Source organism: Meles meles, chromosome 5 (assembly GCF_922984935.1).
Source record: "Meles meles chromosome 5, mMelMel3.1 paternal haplotype, whole genome shotgun sequence".
Classification (NCBI taxonomy): Eukaryota; Metazoa; Chordata; class Mammalia; order Carnivora; family Mustelidae; genus Meles; species Meles meles.
In genome coordinates, this window is record NC_060070.1 from 130,551,958 (window position 1) to 130,573,066 (window position 21,109).

General features: G+C 52.2%; 1 protein-coding gene across 1 annotated transcript in view; it reads right to left on the bottom strand.

Annotated features, from left to right (window-relative positions):
• The window catches only part of PXDC1 (PX domain containing 1), a 28,141-nt gene extending 10,491 nt beyond the window's left edge, over nt 1-17,650 (bottom strand). The window contains exons 1-3 of the mRNA XM_046004978.1: nt 16,669-17,650; nt 3,335-3,426; nt 2,480-2,597 (exon numbers count right to left, since the gene is read on the bottom strand). Of these exons, the coding sequence (XP_045860934.1) occupies nt 2,480-2,597; nt 3,335-3,426; nt 16,669-16,924 (466 nt within the window). The 5' untranslated portion in view covers nt 16,925-17,650. The remainder of the gene's footprint in view (nt 1-2,479; nt 2,598-3,334; nt 3,427-16,668) is intronic.
• Nucleotides 17,651-21,109: the final 3,459 nt, after the last annotated feature.

Consider the following 21,109-nt stretch of genomic DNA (forward strand, 5'->3'; position numbering starts at 1 on the left):
ACAAGCCAGAAGAACATGGCTTGCCCATGTATAGACTAGTTCTTCAAAGGGATACCAGTGCTACTGTAAATAAAGGTTTCATTGAAAAGTATTTTTTAATTTACCATAGTTCATTATCTTAATATATTTCTTTCCTCACTCAGTGAGGATGAAATTACTTTCATTACTCAGTGAGTGATGAAAGTGTATCTCACATTCCAGGGGCACAACCCGTTATTGTCTGCATATCTATACACTGATGGTGAGATGCCCTCCCTCAGAGTGAGGGCCGCCTAGTCCTGGAGCAGAGATGGAGAGGTTGGGACGCTTCCAGGGGAGAAGGCTCAGACTTGGTGCCCAATTGATCAAAGCAGATAAGGAGGATGAAGGCCCCAGGAGATGGAATCTTAGCTCTGGAAGGGCGGGAGAGGCCTCTCCCAGCCGCTGACCCTGGGAGGGATGCCTCTGACAGGCTGCCCTGGCCTCTGCAGGGAGGCACGAGGCTCTCAGAACAGACTTGCAATAGCTATTTACAGACTCAATCGTTAGACGGAGTTCCCATTGCTACAAAGTGTTCTGTGCCGAACTCAAATCCCTGTGGTTATTTGCACCCACAGCAATGTCCCTGGGACCGAAAACCTGTCCTTAGTCCTCACTGAAGACCCAGAGAGTGTAGCTAAAGCCTCACATGGGAGGCTACAATTATCCCTGATAAATTTCACCTCATTATTTCCAGCCCTTTAGGATAAACATGGGGCATGTCATGTGTTTAGCCCTGTCACAGGTAAAAATAGGATGGTAGACAGAGGCCTGGGAGTGTTTCCACGTGGTTGCACTCCAGAATTAATCAGAAGCAATTCCGTGTAGCCGGGGTCAACCGGAAGGAAGTGTCCTGCTCCTGCTACCAGCACAGGGCCCTGAAGAGCTCTGCTGCTGTTTGCTCTTCCACTGGCTCAAAACAGAAAAAAAGCAAAATGGAGACACCCGTGCTGGGACTCTTCTGCTCAGGACGAAAGAACAGAGACTTGCCTGTGCTCTAGTGACAGTACATAAAACCCACCATGAGTGACAAGCATCCCGGAGCCCTCACTGTGCCCTCCAAGACTGGGGTCCACAGACACCCAACCGGGATAAATGACTGCCATTTCTCCTATGAAGAATGTTCTGGATACTAGATGCCAGCTAAGGATGGATGCCCAAACACCCTGCTCTTCTGCCTAAGAACACACAGGAAGCCATGATGGGTGGACATCAGAAGCAACAGACCCCAGCAAACCCAGGCCTGCCAGCCGTCCCACACACACAATCACATCCTAGCGTGCGTTCCCTTTGGGTCCCCTGAACTTGCCCACCCTCTCCACCCATCCCCCACACATGGTTAAGAATCTCATCCCTGCTACAGCACATAGCTCAGTAAGGACACTTTTCCTCCTAAAGACACCCACCACCACCATCGCGATTGGTCCTCTGTCTCCCTATCACCGTGAACCCCCAGTGCCTTCTTAGGAGATAGCTCTGGGCTCAGATGCACTTTCGTCTCCTGACTGTTCTTCACCAACTTCCGGGGTATCCCTCCTGCCCATGCTCCTTCTGCTCTCCTCCCTCCTCCATTTGGAAATAGAATGCTAAATGCAGAATCCCTCCTTCCCTTCTTCCTACAGATCAGCACCTTCTGCAGGATCTCCTCTTGAGCCAAACTCTATCTCCTCTTGTAGCTGCCTTTCCACCCTTTCCACCCGCCACACTCCCACACAACCCCTGTCACATGCCATCTCTTGGGCCTAACCAAGCTGATTGCCTGGGGGAGCCTCATATCCAGGACTCTGGGACGGAGCTCTTTTCCCCCAAAAAATGCCCCTCAGCAGCCTTCACCAAAACAGTACTGCAAAAATGAAAGTCTAGTGTTCTAACAACATTTGCAACCCAGAAGCAAAAAGCTACCAAACAGGGCTAAGTTCCAGCTCCCCCCACCTTTCCATCCGCCCCCCATGTGAGCCGGTGGGCAGCTCCTCCCAGCCAGCATTCGCTCTTACTGCTGCTGACCTTGGCCTCTTCGGGGCTAGAAGGCATGGTCTGGTGTCAACGTCAGTGACATCTAAACTGTGTGCTCCCCTTTCTGTCCTGGATGCCCTAAAACCAAATCCACTGCCATAGTATGTGAACAATCTTCCATCAGCTGGCTAGACTCCTGATTGATGTCATTCACTTCCCAGTGCCCCATCAGTGTGTTCATCATGACCCTGTTTCATAAGAAAGTTCCAACTGAGAGACCGAGTTACTCCTTTTGGAAACTGGAGAAGTGTAAACTGCAGGTCGGCAGGTGGAAAACACTGTTCCATGAAAATCAGGTAACAGCCTCCGCCCACTTTATTCCTCTTTTGGATCATCTTTCTGGATCCCAAGGGTAGAAGGTGTATCTGGTGAACTGGAAAGGCTTCCTGAAAACCATGGCAATCCATGGCAGGACCCGGCCTCCCCACGCCTTCCCTGCAGCTCTTACCTGATATTTTCACTGGACTCTGAAAGTTGGGTTGAATTTTATGTACGTTGTCATTTTTTAACACCTGGTCCAGAGGAGATCTTTCAAAGAAGGTGAGCACAACTTCTGACCTGGAATACTGGGAATACGTGCGTTAATGACTAAACTCGAGTCCTCCCTACAGGTGGCCTCGTGTAAGACTGACACCCCTGCACCTTCCAGATGCTTGGGGGGACGGGCCACACTGATGAGGCTGTAGTCAAGGCCCACCTTTCACTTACGAATGGCCCCATGTGGCAAAAATGCAAGGCTCCAGGGACAGAGGGGATGGGGTGAATGGAAGCGATGGACAGATTTTCTGAGCACTTGGTACGTGCCAGGGTTTGCACATGTGTCCCTTCCCCTTATGATAAACGGTGAGTGTGTTGACTTTCCCCATTCGCAGAGGAGGAAAAGGACCCCGCTGGAGTCAAGTGGGCCCCAAGTGCACGAAGCTTGCCCACTTAATTTAAAGGCCATCTGCCAATGTGAATGCTAACACTCTCCTTGGCTCCCATACACCCTCTTCCAAAACACCCTCTGCAAGACCAGTGGGCTTCTGAGTGGAGGCAAGAAAGCAAAGACCATGGCAGGGACCATGTCTCTTCCTACTCAGCGCCTCCTTGGCCCTTGACTCTCACTTCTTACCAAGGAGAAAACAACGGAGCTGCAAGAGCCCACAAAAGTCTTCCTTTCTCCTGGTTTTGTCCGCCCCTCCCCGTGGCCTGAACCGTCCAGGGAGGGAGCAACCAGCTACGTGAGTGAGGGCATTGGTTGTCTGGAAGTGGGCAGGATGTGTCCCGACCCCCACCCCCGGGCCCCGCCGGTCGTACTTACTTTGCACGGCATGCTTATGATGGTCTTCAGCAACTTCTCCACCTCGTTAAGCCTGGTCTCTATATCGTGGGCGTCCTTGATGGCAACCAGGCCTAGAATTGAGACAGAAATTCAGACAGAATCGAGACAGAAATGCCTAAAGTCAAAACATCAAACCAAACCAAAACGAAACAAAAAACCCAAAACCCCAAAAACAAAAACAAAAACAAAACAGACTGGAAATATGCTCCTAGATTAAATACAGAACAACAGACAACCCCATGACAAGGAAGCCACTGCCCAGTGTCCCCCTCCACCAAAGACGTCTGGAGTACTTACGCAGCCTTACTCTGAAAGCAGTGTTCTCAACCTCATTTTAAGTTTCAATGACCCAATGAATGATTTCCATGTGTGCTGGGGGTGGGGGGGTGGGGGGGTGGGGGATGACGTCCTTCCCGGAAAGGAGAAATCTGGCCGGCGGGGGACAGTGAAATGAGAGGGGAATGTAGGTGTAAACCAGGGATCAAAGTCCCCTCTGAATGGGACAGTCTGGGCCAGCCTCACGACAAGACCAAAGCTTGGCTGGGGACCACTCAGCCCCAGGCAGGTGGTGGCTGCTACCAGGGGGAGGTGGCCCAGAACCCGCCCCACCCGCACAGTGGAAGGGCTGGCTCGCCTGGCCTCCGCTGACCTCACCACAGAGCATATGGAAATGGGGTCCATATTTAGACAAGTCATTTACATGATGGGTTTGGACAGGGGAAAAGTCAGATCTTTACCCAGAAAAAAAACCAAAGTGTGTATGGCTCACAGCACTTTTTCGGAATCTGAACATCTACCCTCGTTATATGTAATAGGGTCTTGAGTGGCTTTTGGGAAGTAGAGACTTTAGTCTGTAAACTATAACGGTGTGTGCTCCCGTCTCCCTGTGAGCAGGAAAGAGTCCAAGTCTTCTTGTTTCCATTTCTACACACCAGCCTCCTGAGGACGCGGGAATGACATCCCCAAGGACACGGGCCTCTTTGCCATACTTTGTGTGACCCGGCAGGACGGTCCCTGGGAGCCATGGCCAGACCAGGCGTTGGGATCATCCCAGAACTATTACCAGTTGCTGTGTCTAAGGTTTTCAGTTCTGGTTTTGTTTGGTTTTGCAGGAGAAAGGCTTGGTCTTCAGGCAATTCATCAACGGAAACTACAAGTCATCAAGTTAATTTCCTAAACTAAATGATTTAACATATAGTCCGTGGAACCAGGGGCAGCCCCGAACATAGGGCAAGGACATGTCTAAACGCCTACGCTGTCGCAGGGGGAGTCCTTCAAGCAGTCTGAATCACAACCAACTTCTAAGCAAGGTTCCCTCAACGTCCTAAAGCACAGGCCACGTCGGGTGTCAGAGGGGCTGTCTGGGCCTGCCCACCCCCTGAGCCCCACAGGCCCAGGGGCCAGTCAGCAGCTGCTCAGGTGGCGGGAGCCCAAGGGGGCTGGCTGAACTGTGACTCGCCTGCTGAGCCACCTGGGGTCTCCATCCACAGGGCCCAGGCACACACCCCAGCAGTCACCAGAGAAAGGGACTGGGCCTTCTCTACCTTCTCCCCTCTTCCTCGGGTTACCAGGCCCCACCACGCCCCCTGCACGTTCTGGGAAGCAGAAAGAAGAAAGAAAATAGTACCAGAATTTCAGGATGCTTCTTCCCCAACCCTGAATTCCTTGCTTGGCAACACACACACACACACACACACACACACACACACACGTTGTTTTGCTCTTTGCACCCAAATTGTTTCATCTTCTGCTTGCTACTGGGAGTCTGCCCAGGGAAAGAGCCCCAATGCAAAATCCTCTGGAAAACTGTTTTTAAGAAAGGACAAATAAATTAATCGTTCCCACCAAATGCTTCTTCATTCTAGGATGAACAAAACTATTATTATTAAATTTCAACTTTCATTACCTCTCGAATACAAGTTTTAAATCACTAACGTTTATGACACGGTACTTTTATCATTTTATATTCTGTACGTGCATTTGTAGGGAGGTTAGCCTCTCGTATGGTCAATGCACGCAGCGTACGTATACCCAAATCATAGGATACACATCACAACTTAACAATCTTAAGTTAGTATAAAGGTTTATAATTGGTGCATTTTTGCCTCAGTGACATATTTTGGGTTACATCTTTGATTTAATTAATGTTCAGCCCACGGTTGAATTCATAGCTGCAAAGCTATATATATAGTAGGATAAATACATTCTGCTCTATAGTGATCTTTTTTTTAAGGATGGCCTGATTTAGCAAATAAAACAAAGGACACCTAGTTAAATATGAATTTCAGATAAACAGTGAATAATGCAGTAGTATGGACAGATTATACTAAAAAAACTATTTGCTGTTTATCTGAAATTCGAACTCAACTTGGTGTTCTGTATTTTATCCAGCAGCCCTATCTTCCTGGTAGGGTATTGTTTTCCAGAATAAAGTAGAAAAAGGCAAGAAGTACCTTCCCTGATCGACCCCAGCCTATCTTACCAGCTCTGTGTCTTGCAACTCCGCATAACTCTTCTGCTAATTTCAAAGGTCCACACTACCCAAACACAATCCCCCTGACCTTCCCCCACCCCCAGGCTCACAGGAGGGAATGTCCCACCCATCCTTAAAGGCGTGGGCGGAGACCATCTTTCTGAGAAGCCTTTCCCCACATCTGAAGATGGAACCCGAGCTGCCTCTGGGCTCCCAGAGAACTTTCCTGACCTCTGCAGTATTCACCACTCAGCACTGTGACTGCTCCTGGACCTATGGGTCTCCCCAAGATCCCCATGTGCAAAGCTGAGGGGAGCAGGTGCCTCTTCCTCTCACTGTTATCATCACAGGGCCTGACACATGAAGGGGATTCGATGTTTACTGGCTGTTTGTCAACTGAAGTTACAGAAGAGAGCACAGAAGTCAAGCATTAGTGACCTTCTGTGGGTGCGCTCCATCTTGCCCCATAGGATCATCACCCTAATTCATGCTTCTTAGCACCACACTCAGTCAGCACCACACCAGAGCCTGCTGCCAACTAGCTCAAGGTCACAGGCCTGACAGCCGAGTGGCATCGTGTATGAGTCATGAGCCATGCCGGCTTGATTTTATCTGTGGACGTGTGCAGAGTCAGATGCTTCCTCTGACCTGTCTTTATGATCCTGAACAGCAGCCAGATCGTACACCTTGGAAATGTAAACATGCCTCCAAACAAAAGGAGGCTCTGGAAACTTAACCAGGCAAAGGAAGATGCTGGAATCCCTTGCTCCAAGAACATTAATGACAGGCTGGGGCACACTTAGCTGGGGCACACTTTGTCATTTGCTTCTCCGTCCTGGCTTCCCGGGTGACTCCAGCAGAGGCCTCAGCTAATCAAAGGCAGAGGGATTCAGGAAACAATGGATCCAGCTGAACACCATGAAACCTGCTTGACAGCAGCTACCGCCACCAACCAAAGCTCAGAGCATAGCAAGTCCCCCAACACCCAAATACAGGCATGGCATGAAGAAGTCACCACTCTCCAAGCGTCTCCCTGCAGCCCAGACTTTCCCTTCCCTCCGGGGCCCTGGACATCACCCTTCTCAGTTGTTTTAAAAGAGCTTCCCATCAAATGATGGCTACCTTAAATGTGTTAGGAAAATATTTTTAAGAAAGACGAGCCCAAAACGGCCACAGTGCAAATAGGAACTAAATCATCATTTTAGAATTTCATACACACAGGGGTTCCTTTCTTCAGACTTTCTGGTTTCATGATGGGTGGGAAATTTAGACACCTACTGTGAGACCCGAAATTATTATAAATTCTCAAAATGTGACAGGGCTGAAAGGTGAAGTTGTGTGGACATTGCACTACTTTCACGGGCAGGTGGCAAGAACAGAGCCCACGAAGGACTGCTGCCCCAAACAGATTATATGCACTGGAGTTTCCTTCTAGCCTAGCTGTTGTATTTAAAAACCAACAGCTTTGGTTTTTAATGGCTGATAAAGCTTCTCCGAATAGGACCTGTTTACAGCAAATAGCAATTTTAAAATTTATTTTTAAAAAGAGGCTTCAACACAGTAATCTAAATACTTCTGGCTTTTATGTTCCAAATATTGTGGATGGAACAAGAATTCTGTGGGGATCTTGTCTGACTCCGTTTTCCTATCTGTGATGGTAATAACAAAAACTGTAGGCGGGCAAATGGTTGAGATTTTGCACAGTCAGACAGAAAAACTTGGTAAGCACCTACTGGTTATGAGACTGTCACCCTAGAAGTAGCCAGCAGGGGGTGCTAGCACTCTGCGGAACCAACCGGGTTTCGCCCGGTGAGGCCAGAAGGGAGGAGGGTCCAGGAGCACACTTTATTGTTAGAAGTAGACTCATAGACTTCACGGACCCTGTAAATCTTTTTAATTTCTGAGAAAGCATAGTCACTAATATAATCTCCATTTGAAAAATTTCACTGTACCCAGTTTGTAATATGTAAATTTGATTAGCCTCAAAACAAGTAAAGATTTGAATCTGAAAGACTGATAATGTGATTATATATAAATTACAGTCTGTTAACTTCAATATATTTGGAGGCCAAAAACAGCCTAGAGCAGCCGGTTTGTCCTTTCTTTCTAAACTAGTTTAGCACTGAAAATCGAGAACCCAAAATGTGATTCTGTCATTTTCAGAATTAGCTTTTTTTTTTTTTTTTTTAAAGATTGTTTATCCTCTGGGCTCTTTTCTCAGTGGGGAACCTGCTTCTCCCTCTGTCTCTGCCTCTCCCCTGACTTGTGATCTCTCCCTCACTCTCTGATAAATAAATGAAATCTTTAAAAAATTGTAAGATTATTTATTTATTTGTCAGAGAGAGAGAGAGAGGGAGAGCACAAGAAGGGGGGGCAGCAGGCAGAAGGAGAGGGAGAAGCAGGCTCCCTGCTGAGCAAGGAGCCCAATGTAGGGCTCCAACCCAGGACCCAGGGATCACAACCTGAGCTGAAGGCGGACGCTTAACGGACTGAGCCACCCAGGGCCCCTAGGAGTAGCTGCTTTATGCAAACATAAACACCTGACTTATTCTTGGAATCCAAAATGAACACGCTTGAGTCAGCACGAAGACTTATCAGGGAGAGCAAACATAAACAAAGCAGTTTCCCAACCTCAGAAAACCTGAGTCCAAAGTCCCACATTTTCAGTAAGTGGAGGCTTTGGGATGAACACCTCTGGTAAGGCCAGGCTTCCTCTGTGGCTAGACTCTGGGGCCTTCTGCCATCATTCCAGAAATAAAGACAAGGTGCCTCTTGGATCAATTGCTAAGGAAGAACGTCCTTTTCAAAGCACATTAAGACATGCCCATTACCCCAAGAACACGTCTCTTAGAGGAGACTCACACAACAGAGCCCTAGGGAAATTTTCTGTAAAGCACACTTTCAAATTGAGTCAGATAATAAATTAGGTTTGAAGATTTCCTTCTCCATTTAATAAAATGTGTCCATCAACACACCGCACAGCAAGGCAGACGGCTCGGGTCATCTCGCATGCGAGAGAGATAGGTATTCCTCAAAGGTGGTGTGTAATAACCATTTTAGAAGCAAAATAGTTTAAATCTTCCAGGGAAATTTTCAATGCTGGTTTCCTAGGTACCTGTTTTCTAACTAGGCAGCTGACATTCGAGAAGCGGAGAGTTAGAAATGACGTGCTTGACAGCATAAGGGAGCTGGTTCTGTGCACACTTAAGCACCCCAGGAGGGGCCCTGACTCCCGAGGAGCCCGTGCTTACTCTACTCTATGTAGAGTTTTGTGCGTGGGGTGTCGCGCAGCATTTCTGGAAGGACAGAAACCCTGTTTCCCCCTCCCTGCTGGCACGGTTCACCCTCCCACCCTCCTTCCATGAGGCTGCCCGCTTTGGTGATGCTCACACCCAGCTGTAAGAGGTGGGAGCTGCTGGGCACGCATCTCTCTTCTGCATCTTTCCAAGAATGAAAAGCAGGGCAGAGAAAGCATCAGAGGACACCAAAGAGGCCGAGAAGAAACAGCACCTCCCTGAGGATCCAAGAAGGGGCTGAGAGAGCCTCCTTTCTCTGCTTCTTCCTGCTCCTGGGAGGTGCCCCCTTGAATGATGTGTTTTTATCAGCAGGAGAGAATGAGTGCGGGACTCCAAGGTACTGGCCTTGACTGTGCCCTTCCCCACTGCCTCCTTCCCTGGCCCTCTTCATTATCCTCTCCCAATAAAAGCACAATTCCCTTACTGAACTTCCCACTTACTGCATTTTAGAAGCCACTCCCTTAGGGAGTCTGTCTTCGGATCAAAGGTATTTAGGACGCACCATCCTTTGCTGGGCTCCCCAAACAGGAAGCACGCATTCAGCCACTCCTCCTAAACTATCCGTGCCAGGCACCCTATCACATTGGGGGGGGGGGGGTACCGTGGCTGGAAAGACACACGGGCCCTGGTCTCCCCAGAGCTTTCCTGCTAGTCAGGACAATGGACATGAGGCAAACATCAGCCACAAAAAGCAGGGTGTCCCCTGGGGGGGGACAGGAGTACTCCAAGCTAGGACACCCTCACCAGGGTCGGAGGCCTGCAGGGTGAGCAGACACATGGGCCGGGGGAGGGAGGAGAGGAAGCTGAGTGGGGTCAGGAAGAGGCCCTATTGAGGCCAGAGGGGTGAGGACTAAAACAAACAGGGCTGGACAAAGGGCATTAAGGGTAAACCCCTCAGTGGGCACTGGGAGCCATGGCTTCCCAGGTAGGCTCTGCTCACAAGAACCCTACCCACTTGGCAGCTGCATTTCTTTCTGTATTTCTTAGAGTAATACACACACCTGCCATAGGATCCCACAGTAATCGCTGCCTGGTGAAATTGCCCCTTGGAGCACAGTCCCCAAGCCTGACCCCCGCCAAGCACCAAATTCTAGTTTCTGGATCGGCAAAGCCACAGGCCTGGTCTGCAGGGCTCTCACTGACAGTGACCCCCTTTGTGGGCTCTCTCTTTAGCCTGGGCTGGGGCTTGCACCATCCGTGCCTCCTAGGGACCTGGGGGTAGGGGGCCGCCGCCCGGGAAGCGGATGCCGTCAGGAATGGCAGGGGGGCACTGGACCACCCTCGCTCATCTGGTCCACCCCGGGAAAGAAGCTGTGTGTCCGGGAGCAGACAGCGGAAGCTCCAGGGACCTGTGCTCCTGAGTCACACCCGGCAGGTCTCTGGTCTCCGGCATCCAGCCACTCGCTTCTGGGTACTCTGTGGCTGTCGAGCCCTCCGGCAGCCCTGCCGGGGATACCATCATGCCATTTCATCAATCAGGCATCCGGGCTTGGGTAACTAAGCGACTGCCTAAAGTCATGGCTGAGGAGCAGGGGACAGAGCCGGCCTCTGATTCCTCACCTGTGTGCTTCCAAAGACCCGGCCATCGACCACGAAGCCTGAGCCTCTCCCACAGGGACCCTGCGATATCCCCAAGGGAGTCATCATGACCCTGACCCCTCCCACCTGGCTCCCGTGTCCCCGGGAGGGGGCCACTGGGTGGGGAATTTTCTCCCACAGGAAACAGGATGGGCTTCTGCTGGGACTCAGATACTCTAGGTAGAAGTTTTCACCACATGGGATTCCTTCCCGCCTCCCTCTACCTTCTGTCCAATGACGGCTCATCAGAGTTTTCCTGCTGATTCTAAGTTACGTATCAGCAAAGGGTGATTAAGATGTTTTGGTCTCAAAACAAATATGAAAGCTTGCCAGTATAAATTAGCCACAGAGCAAAGTGGCTCCGTTCACGGTCATGACTCAGTTTAGGGCGCAGACTGGAGGTGTCTGTTTGGCGAATTACATCATCCTGCATGTGGGTCTGTGCTGGGGTGTGACATGCCCGTGCCCCCATCACTGACGGAAGCCCAGTCTGGCCGACAGAGAATGGTGCACAAGCCCCCGGCCCACCCCTCAAGGAGAGGGTGCACCCCAAGCAGCCCCAGGGAGCTTCTCAGGCCTGCTCCCAGCCATGGGGACCATTGTTTAGTGATGACAACCGAAAGCATCCAGCAGATGCCTAGGGTCATCCAAGAAAGTAAAAATGAACACAAATACCAAGAAAAAGCCATCTGAGAGAATCAGCAACACCAGCCACAGGTCTAGACACACTCCCTCCCCAGGATGGCAGTGGGGGGCTGTCGTGGGTCTGCTAGAGAGGCCCCCCAGGGCAAATGCACGTGGGGCTCATACTTACTACCAGCCTGCCTGAATCCCAACCTACACCAGGCTGAGCTTCACCGAGAAGGGGCAAACTCATCCAATCCCCATTATTTCACTTCCACGGGCATTCGAGTCTCCCCTTTCCTTGACTCTTCACCATGCAGGAACATCCTTCGGCTTTTGGAAAAGTGTTTGTAGAAACAGACCAGAGAGACACATGAGGCCCAGACTTTATAAGGGAAGGGGACCGGTGTCCCTGTGGGCCAGCCCGCGGGCAGCCGGGAGGCTCCTGGAGCTGTCTGCTCAAGAAGCAGGCCAAGTCTCTCCTCGGGAATTCGGCGGAAAGTAACCGTGACCTAGAAGCCAGCCACCTAACCCTATGTGTAAGTTTCTGGCTCGCTCCTTCTCTAGCTGAGAGGTGAGGTCAGGTCACCTGGGGCCCCCGACACCGTCCGAGATCTAATGGGATGAGATCACAGGACCAAGAACCAATTCAGCCATTTGCAGAGAAACGAGAGGGCCCTGGAGTGCGGGGAATGGAAATCGCAAGGAAGCCCGGGTGCACATTCAGGGAAGAGAGAAAACAGAAGGCAGAGAGAGGAGAGCAGGCTACATGGGGGCACACATGCAGGCACGGGACTGGGACGGTGTGCTGCCCTGGGGCCTGGGGAAAGCGCTCATCCACCGACCTAGAAGAGCTTCAAGAAATACATCTGTGAATCGAAAATACCCCCAAATCCCCGTGAGAAGCGCAAGCTGCCCCGTCCGAAGGGGCAGGATGCCCCTTGTGAAGTGACACAAGGGCTGTGGGGTGGGGAGCAGCGTTGAGGCAAAGGGCAGAGCCACACTCAGCCAGCACCAGGCTACAAGGGCCCTGGGAGGCCGGGCAGAGCTGGGCTTGCTGCCTCTGGTCTGCTGCCCCGGCCCGATATGGCGTCTGATCTCTTTCCTGCCACCTCCACTAGGCAAGTAAGCTCGGTGGCTCTACAGTTTCTCCTCTGCATCAGCTGGTGTTGGAACAGAGCTTCTCGCCTGCAGTCCATGTGAGAATGAGTGGGCAGGCTCAGGGCCTGGGAGCATGGTCTGGGCTGTGGGAGCTCGGCAAATGTATCTGCACCCAGCCCTTTCTGGTTCTCTCCTGGATGCCCAACTCCAGTCCTCAGAATCTCAAATCTGAGACCAGACCATCTATGCTTATGCAGGTAGACCAGTCCGATGCTGGACTCAGGGCCTTTGCACTTGCTCCTGCCTCTGCCGGGAATGATTGCTTCCCCAAGCATTGACCAAGAGGCTTGACCCCTCCCTTTCTTCAGGCCTGGACTCAAAGGTCACTTCCTTTGAGACTGTCTGGAGAACCTTAACTGAAAGTTAACTCCTCCCTTGAGAAGTCAAAGCCGCTTTCCTTGTCTACTTGCTTCCTTCTGAATACTTATCTATCTATCTACCATATCTATCTACCATATTATTTATTTATCTTTGTTTATTGTTGGATTTCTCCCAACCATAATATGACAATCAAGAGGGAAAGGATTCTTTTTTTTTCCTGGGTCTTCTTTTGATCACTGCTGTGTCTCCACCCGCTAGAAGGATGCCTGGCACACAGCAGGCATTCAGCAAATACTCACTGCAAGAATGAATATGAAACCAAAATGTTGGATTTCATGGTCATCAAGAAATGATGACCTGACTACTTGGGAAATAGAATCTCTTGCTGGAATGGTGACCAGGATGGCTCAGACTTCACCAGGCCTGAAATCGGTGTTATTAAAAAAAAAAAAAAAATCGAAATGGGCAAAGAGCACCAAACAGCCAGTCAGAGATTCTGCATGTTTATGTTTTAATGTGTAAACCTTCTCAGATGTAAGAGATGGAACAGGCAGGAGACCCTGACCACGTCAGGAAACCCGGAACCACATAAGTATCACACAGAGGGAATTCAGGTTCAAGACTCAGCCCCACCGGTGAGGGGTGTAGAAAAACCAAAAGGAACCCCTCGGTCACCCAGAGATAATATCCAGAGGAAGCAGCTGTCTCCATCTCCTTGGGCTAGGGCACCAGAAAGGATGGGTGGATACCTCAGATCCAGAGGAAGAAGAGGGTGAGGTGGGAAGCCAAGATTCTAAGAAAAAAGGACAGAGGACAGAAGCAGGACAATTCCTGAGGTCAGCCCTGCCCAAGAGAAGGCCAGGAAGGTAAGTGAGTGAGCGAGGTCCCTCTGCGTGTGCAGGGCCTGCAGTATCCTTACACACGCGTGCCAAAGTGAAACATTCAAGGTCATGGACAGTCCCCGAGCCTAACACCACAGTGTGTGTGTCAAAGGGAGAGAAAAGCCCATTCTCTCCACATAAACACTCTCCCCCATGGCAAGACTTGAGGGGCGAAGGAAAAGGGCTCAGCATCCCTTTAGCTGCATGCAGACTCAAAAATGCAAGTGGGGGCAAGGCTTTCACGCCCCATGAGGGCGTTTGGTCAGACATTCCCAAGAAGAGCTACCTGCATGCTGCCAGCATGAGCTCCGAAACCCAGATCTGCTCGCAAGGCTCATTAATAGAAGTTGAGAGCACAAATCTAATCCAGCTCAGAAGCATTTCAATAAATTTCAGCGAGGGAATCTGGTGGGGAATGATACTGAGGAAACCTGACATTTCCCATACAACACACACATCCGGTTGCCTTCTGTACTTATGGTTTGTATATCCAGACAATGTTTTTATGCAAATAATAAATCCGCATGGAAATCAGGTAGAATCTTCTCTTACGTTACTATTATGTACTTGATTCAGTGAACAATTTCCTGGACTTCAAAGGCTAAGAAAAGAAAGGGGCTTCCCTTGGAATTGCACAACAGAAACTCAAAGGGGTGCCCCAGGGCAGTAGCAACGTACCTCATGCAGAGAATCAAGGACCTGGTACCAGGACAAAGAATTAAGGTCACCCCATCTCCTCCCCTCCAAGGGGTGCTGGCCCAGCCCTCAGAGGGGTCTCCCCTGAACAGTGCTCCAGGCCAGGCAAAGGGGTCAGCACTCCCAGTAGAAAACCCTTTCCACCCAATCACCAGTCCCCATCCTAAGCACCTGTCCCCCCACCCCCACCAGCAGCAGGGCTAACACCCAGAACTAATTTCTCCCTCCTTCAGACACTTGAGCAGCTCTCCTATCCTTCTAGATCTTCTTTTCCCCCTGGTAATCCCCCTCTTCCTAAACCTGTCTCACTCTCACTTCAGACACACACTCTGTCTACATCTCAGGAACCCAGAACTGACCCAGCACTGTCAGCACAAGGACAGACGGGCCAGAGCTGGGGTGTGTGCAAGGCAGGTCCGGATGGCTCACACCCACCTCCCTTCTGCTCCTGGCAAGTCCTTTCCACTACCAGATCCCAGGGCTTCCCCACTGGCTACAACCCTTGCCAGGAGCAGCTGATGCTGAGGGTAACAATAACAACTAGCATGTACGGAGGGCTTACTATTATGAAACACTACACTATGCATTTTAATCCTCACTCCCCACCAAAAAAGTAGGACTGGTTCTGTGTTACGGGGGAGGAGCCCAGTTCCAGCCTGACTGCCTGCCTGGGGGCCCAGCTGAGCTGTCCCACCTGCCCAGAGCGAGGCCTAGCAAGGACAGGGGAGGGCATGTGCACTGGCCGGCTCTTAGGGGCTCCAATTTGTTAACGGCTCGCCTTGTTCCACCAAAGATGTAAGTCACTGAACAAACCGTCGTTCCTTCATGCAAGCTTTCCTGATTTGAACATTCATTTGTTAAAAAAAAAAAATACAATATACACACCCAAATAGCAAACCCAAGGACAACTGCTGCCATGCTTGAAATAACGCTCAGCTAGCTCCAGAATGGCAATCAACATGAGACTCTGGGGAGCAAAGAGAAGCGTGAAAGGCTGGCCATCTCACTCAGAGCCTTCGAACCTGCTGGCTTTGGGAGCCTTTCCAAACGATGTGTCATGAGAACTGAGTTAATTATCTATATAATTCACACATTGGGGCTGGGGATCCGCAGGGGGAAGTAGAGCAGTCCAACAGCTAAGGAGGCTTGTTGGGGTCCCTCAGCTTCAGGAAGTGCCCCCTACAGGTGCCACCAGGTCTGTGTGGAAGATTGTGGAAAGGAAGGCCTCTCTGGTGAAGTGTGACTAGTCTCAGAGCGGCAGGTGGTCACAAGCGGTGAGAGGGTCTGGGCGGGGTTAAGGACTGTTCCGCGCTGTACGGTCTGCCCTACAGTCTTCCCCCGCCGCTTCTCCCAGGGCCTTCTGAACCCGCCCACCCCGCCCCTCCTTCTCGGCTCAACTTCAGCCTCTCTCACGCGCTTCCTTCCCTCTTCCAGCCGCCTCTCCTCCTGGCCTCCAAAGTGCAGCGGGTGGAATGGGCGTCAGCCAGGGCATAGGAAAGGGGAAGCCACACCAGTTCTCTGAGAACTGGAATCCCCAGGAGCCAGGGCAGTCACAAGGCCAGGGAGGAGGCAGGGCGCAGTTAATCAAACCCGAATGCGGTTCCACCCCTGGGGTGGGGACTTGGGCTCTCTCCCCTGAAGTCGGCCGCAGGGAGGCCTCCCCCGGAAGAGTGACAGAAGGCTGCGTGGCACCTCGTACTGGGGCTCCTCTGTCACGGGAGAAGATCAGAGGCGCAGCCCCTTCCAGGGGAGCACTCCGAGGGGGATGGCTGCCAGACACCACGCGACCCCAATCGGACACTGTTGTTAACTCTTCCCAAACATTTCCCCAGCCCCATCCTGTCGCTTTCCGGGCGGGGTGGGGGGGGGGTCACAGCCGGTCCACCCGAGGGTGACGAGGGAGGGAGGCCGCCACTCCGGAGTCGGGCTGGAGCTCACCCCGACACTGGCCCACACTGGCCGCTGTACTGGCACTGGTCACTGACTCGTCCTTGGGGACAGTTGGGGCACCCGTCTTGCTGATTTCCGCCCGGAGGGCCTCAGGGCTCTATGAGCTGGCTTTCGTCCTCCTACCACTGTTGCCCTGGGCGCCCTTCATTTGGGGGCGCAGAATCTAAGCGTCCCCCGTCCCGTGCCAGGGACAGAGGGGAGAGCCGCAATCTCGGCTTCAGTAACTTCCCCTACCTTCACTGCACTGTGAAACGACCTCGCAACCACATCTCCCCCTAAGACTCCGTCCGATGCGCCCTCCCCACCCCACCCCGGTGCCCACGGTCCCCGAACCTTGCCGCAGCGGCGCGCGCGCTAGCTCGGGCCGGTCCTCGGGGAAGGCGTCGCGGAGGCGCTGCCACAGGCGGCCGAGGTCCGCGAAGCTGCGGTGCAGGTAGAGCACGCTGCGGTCCGACCACTCCGTGCGGATCTCGAAGAACTCCTCCTCGTCGCCGCGCCGGCTGACGATGAGCCTGCGGATGCCGTTCACCCAGCAGCCGCGCACGAACATGTTCACGAGCGAGGTGCCCTCAAACACCGCCGAGGCCATGCCGCGGGTCGCGCATGCCCCCGCCTCCGGGGGCGCCCTCGGCCCCCGCCCGCCCGCCCGCCAGGGGAGCCGGGGTCTGCCTGAGGTCTGCCCGGAGCCGGGATCCGGCCGGGGTGCGTCCGAAGTCTCCGGGGCCGGGATCGGTCCGCCGCCGGGTGCCTGCGGTCTGCCCGGCACCGGGGTCTCTCCGGGGCCAGGGTCCGTCCGAGGTCTTTCGGGACTCGGGACCCGGGAGCCGGCTGGGGTCTGCGGTGTCTGCCCGGAGCCGGAATCCGGCCGCAGTCCGCCGGGAGCCGGGGTCCGTCCCAGGTCTGTCCGGAGCCGGGGTCCGAGGGCCGCTGTCAAGGGCCGCAGTCCTTCGTAACCTGGGTCTGTCCGGGGTCCGCCCCCCACCTCCGCGTACACTCGCCGGGAAGCGCGGCGACTAGTCGGTCGGGCCCGGCCGAGCTGCGTCTTTATAAGGCACTTCCCATCGCGGGCGGCGCGGTCGTCGACGTCGAGGTCGCCGCCGCCGCCTTCCTCCCTCCTCCCGGTGCGCGGACGCCGGGCGGGCTGCGAGCGGAGGGGGTGGCCTGGCCCGCCGCTCCCCGCGCCGCCCACGCGAAGCCGGAGCTGCTGGGGCCGCGGGCACCCCCGGCCGCCGGGAGCCGGGCCGAAATCCGAGCGCTGGGCCCCGCCTCCGCGCCCCCCGCCCGAACCTGACCGCCCCGCCGCTTCCTTCCCCTCCGGGCCCCAGAGCCGCCGGCGGGTGACTGGACGAGGCGCGGGGAAGGGAGGGCGGGGCGGGCCTGCGATCCCGGGGTTCTCGGTGCAGACTTTCTTCCCTTCCGTTTCTCGCTTCTCCGCAACTCTGGGCTGGGGGCTGCGCGCCCTGGCCGGCCGGCGACAGGGAAGGGAACTGCACGTGGGTCGGGGTCGGGCGGGGGGGGGGGGGTGGACCAGGGCTGGGCGGAGCGCGAGGGAGGCTGCGGTGCCGGGGGTCCGGACCTGGTCGGGACTGTTGGCCTCGCCCTAGTCTCAGAGCCGTCGCCCACCCACGCCGGACTGGGCCGGGGGTCGGGCCTGGGGACCGAGACCCGATCTCCCCACGTTCGCCCCGCTCTCAGCGTCCCCGCTCCTCCCGGCGTCTGCTCCCCTCCCCGAGTCCCCCCGCGCATTCCAGTCGTGCCAGAGCCGGGACACCCGCCGCAGCCGCAGACAGACCGGGAAGCTGAGGGACAGACAGACAGAGAACGAGAGTCCCTTAGGACCTTGCCCCCTAGCCAAGCTGTCGCCCTCCAACAGGAGAGGGGATCCCCCCGTCGCCCCCACTGCTAAGAAGTGAGACAGACTGGTGGTGGAAAGGAGTCTCGGAAGGAGCCCCTCGAAGTGAGTTGGTCGCCCTTTGTGAGTCTGGGATTTCGGAAGTCGAACTAGGGGAACTGCCCATATTGAAAACTGGGATTTACAGCAGCCGTCATTCACAGCCCATTTTTTAGCCTGTTCCTAATCGGAAAATAATTTCAAGCGATAGTTTAATAATTGGAAGTTGGTTTCCAGAAGTGTCTCCAGTGACCTCACATCGCCTGAGGCAGTGGTGGGAGAGCCAGGGCTAGGCCCCCCTCAGGGCTTTGCAGCAGAAAGCGCAGAGAGCCAATCTAGGGCACAGAAACGTTAGAGGTTGAGGGCAGTTTGCTGGTCACTTCACTCAGTCTAGCCTGAGATGTGTCCCCCCGCCCCCCCCCATCGCCCCCACTCCCACCTTCCCTCACCGCCACCAGGTTTTATTTAGACTGTTCCAGTGACTTTAGGTGTTCTATCTTTGGGGCTCACCATCTAGGTTTATCTTTTCCTCTCTGGGCTGGCCTTGGTCTCCGTTTGCTGTGTGAACTGGGAGAAGGAGTTTTCAGCAGTCTGGTGTGCTCTGCTCCCACTGTGGCCTCAGTCAGTAAGTGGGGTGTGTGACTGATAGGCTGACCACCGGGAGTCTGCCCTGTGGACCAAGGGACCTGAGGACAGAGGTTCAAGGAGCTGAGCAGGGCTGCATCCCATCTTCCTCAACAAAGCCCCAGTGAGGCCTCCCTCGTAACCAAGCCACCCTCCCAGGATACACACCCTTTTCCTCTAGCTGCTCCTGGGCTAAACAGCCCTCGCTAGGACTTTCAAGGCCAGAATTAAGGTGCTTTTATGCATTCTGTAAAATCTTGCCTAGGAACAATCAGATCTGCAGTCCCCTGTTGCCAAGGAGACCTAACTTTGTGAAGCTGTCCCTCCGTCTGTGCCAGGCATTCCTGGTCACCAAAGAGAAGAAAGTATTTTCCTATCAGGGATGTTTGTTAAAAGAGACCCAGAGGGATAGAAAACTATATGCCCAAGTAGAAATAGCAACTGCCCCGAAACTGCGAATAATTACAGAAATTCAGATTAAAACACAATGAACTATTTTTCACTCATTGAAATGATCAAGATTTCTAAAAATCTGTTAAGAAAAACTATCCCAAATCTGAAAAGAAGGCAAAGAGGATGGTCACCTTTCAATGTCTGTCCTTTCAAAGTTACTGGGCATTATTTTAAAGCCCAAGGGTTGCTTAATTTTGTAGGAGAATGTACCATTGTTTGATGTTGCTGTTTACTATTAATGAAAGGCTAAGAGTCTGCAGGGTTATATATTAACTTGCAGATTTGTGCTTGATAGAGATGCAAACAATTTTTGCCCCAGAGAAAAGATAACTTCACAGGTTATCTTTTATTGCCCAGTAGGGCATTAACCGTTTTTATATTAGCCTAACAATCTTATTTTAATATATTCTAAGGACAGTATAAACCTGTTTCTCCAAATGGTCTTTGAGTCAGCTTTTTCATCTTACAAATTTTCTCATTAATTAATGAGGGGAATAAAACTTCTGACACATGTGCATGCCATATTTGTAGAAACACTCGACAGTCCTATTTAACTTTTGGAAAATTATACTTGGGCAAGTCTGACAACAACAAGAATTTTCACAGAACTATGGACAGCACATACCCTCAGACACTGATTTTGGGTGCAGGAGTTGGAGCAGGCTCTTTGAAAGACAAGTTAGCAGGTTAATTATTAAAATTCAAAATGTGGATGACTTGTCACCCAGCAGCCCCTAGGATTCAATTCTAGAGAAGCATTTCCACATAAGCACTGAGAGAAAGGTACCGAGACACTCATTGTTGCAGTGTTGGTCACAGTAAGACACTGGGAAGAACTTCAGTGTTCACCAGAAGTGGGATGAATGAATTAGTGACACACAGTGGAATACTATATAGCTATGAAAAATCAGTTACAGAAGTATGGAGAGATCTCAGAATGACTGATGGGTATAGCATAGGAATGAAGATCTATAGAACAAAACAGTACTACATTTGGAAAGATACCTGCCAAATTCATAAAGGTAAGCTTTGGGGTGGTGAATGAGTCCGGATAGGAGGGTGTCAAGAACATTTACCTATAATGTTCTTATATACATTTCTGAATTACATGAATGCACACACTGTGTAATTTTTAAAAAGGACAAGGGCGCTGTGGGAGGCTCGAAGTCCATAGCCAGAGTGCTCCTGAGTGTTCACTTTGGGGAGGTGGAAATAATCGCTAATGAGACTTCCTTCCTCTTTTTTTTCCCCCAAAGATTTTATTCATTTATTTGAGATAGAGAGAGCATGAGCAGGGGGAGGGGCAGAGAGAGGGAAGGAACAGACTCCCTACTGAGCAGGGAGCCTGATGCAGGCTGATTCCAGGACCCCGAGATCATGACCTGAGCCAAAGATAGATACTTAACCAACTGAGCCACTCAGGCGCCCCGAGATTTCCTTCTTAGTATCTTTCTGTTCTTTAAATATTATCTGATAATGTTGATGAAAAAAATCTCTGAAATAAGTACCAGAACTTCTGACTCCTGGTCCTGTCCTGCCCCTGCCAGACCCCAGCTGTTCAATCTCAAACTGCTCACTTGAACTTTCTTGGCCTGAATTTTCCTTCCTGTGAATTACAAATTGTAAACAAGAATTTCGAAAAGCCCATGGCTGCCACAGGGACAAATACCGTTGCAAATGGCAGGAAGGGTTCTGTGGACACCTCTGAGGGCCTGTGGGATATAATTGTGAGGACCAGATACAAAGGCGAAGGAGTGGTTTCAGGCTGTAAATCAAGACGGGTTGCGCGCTCAGGGCCTGTGTGGA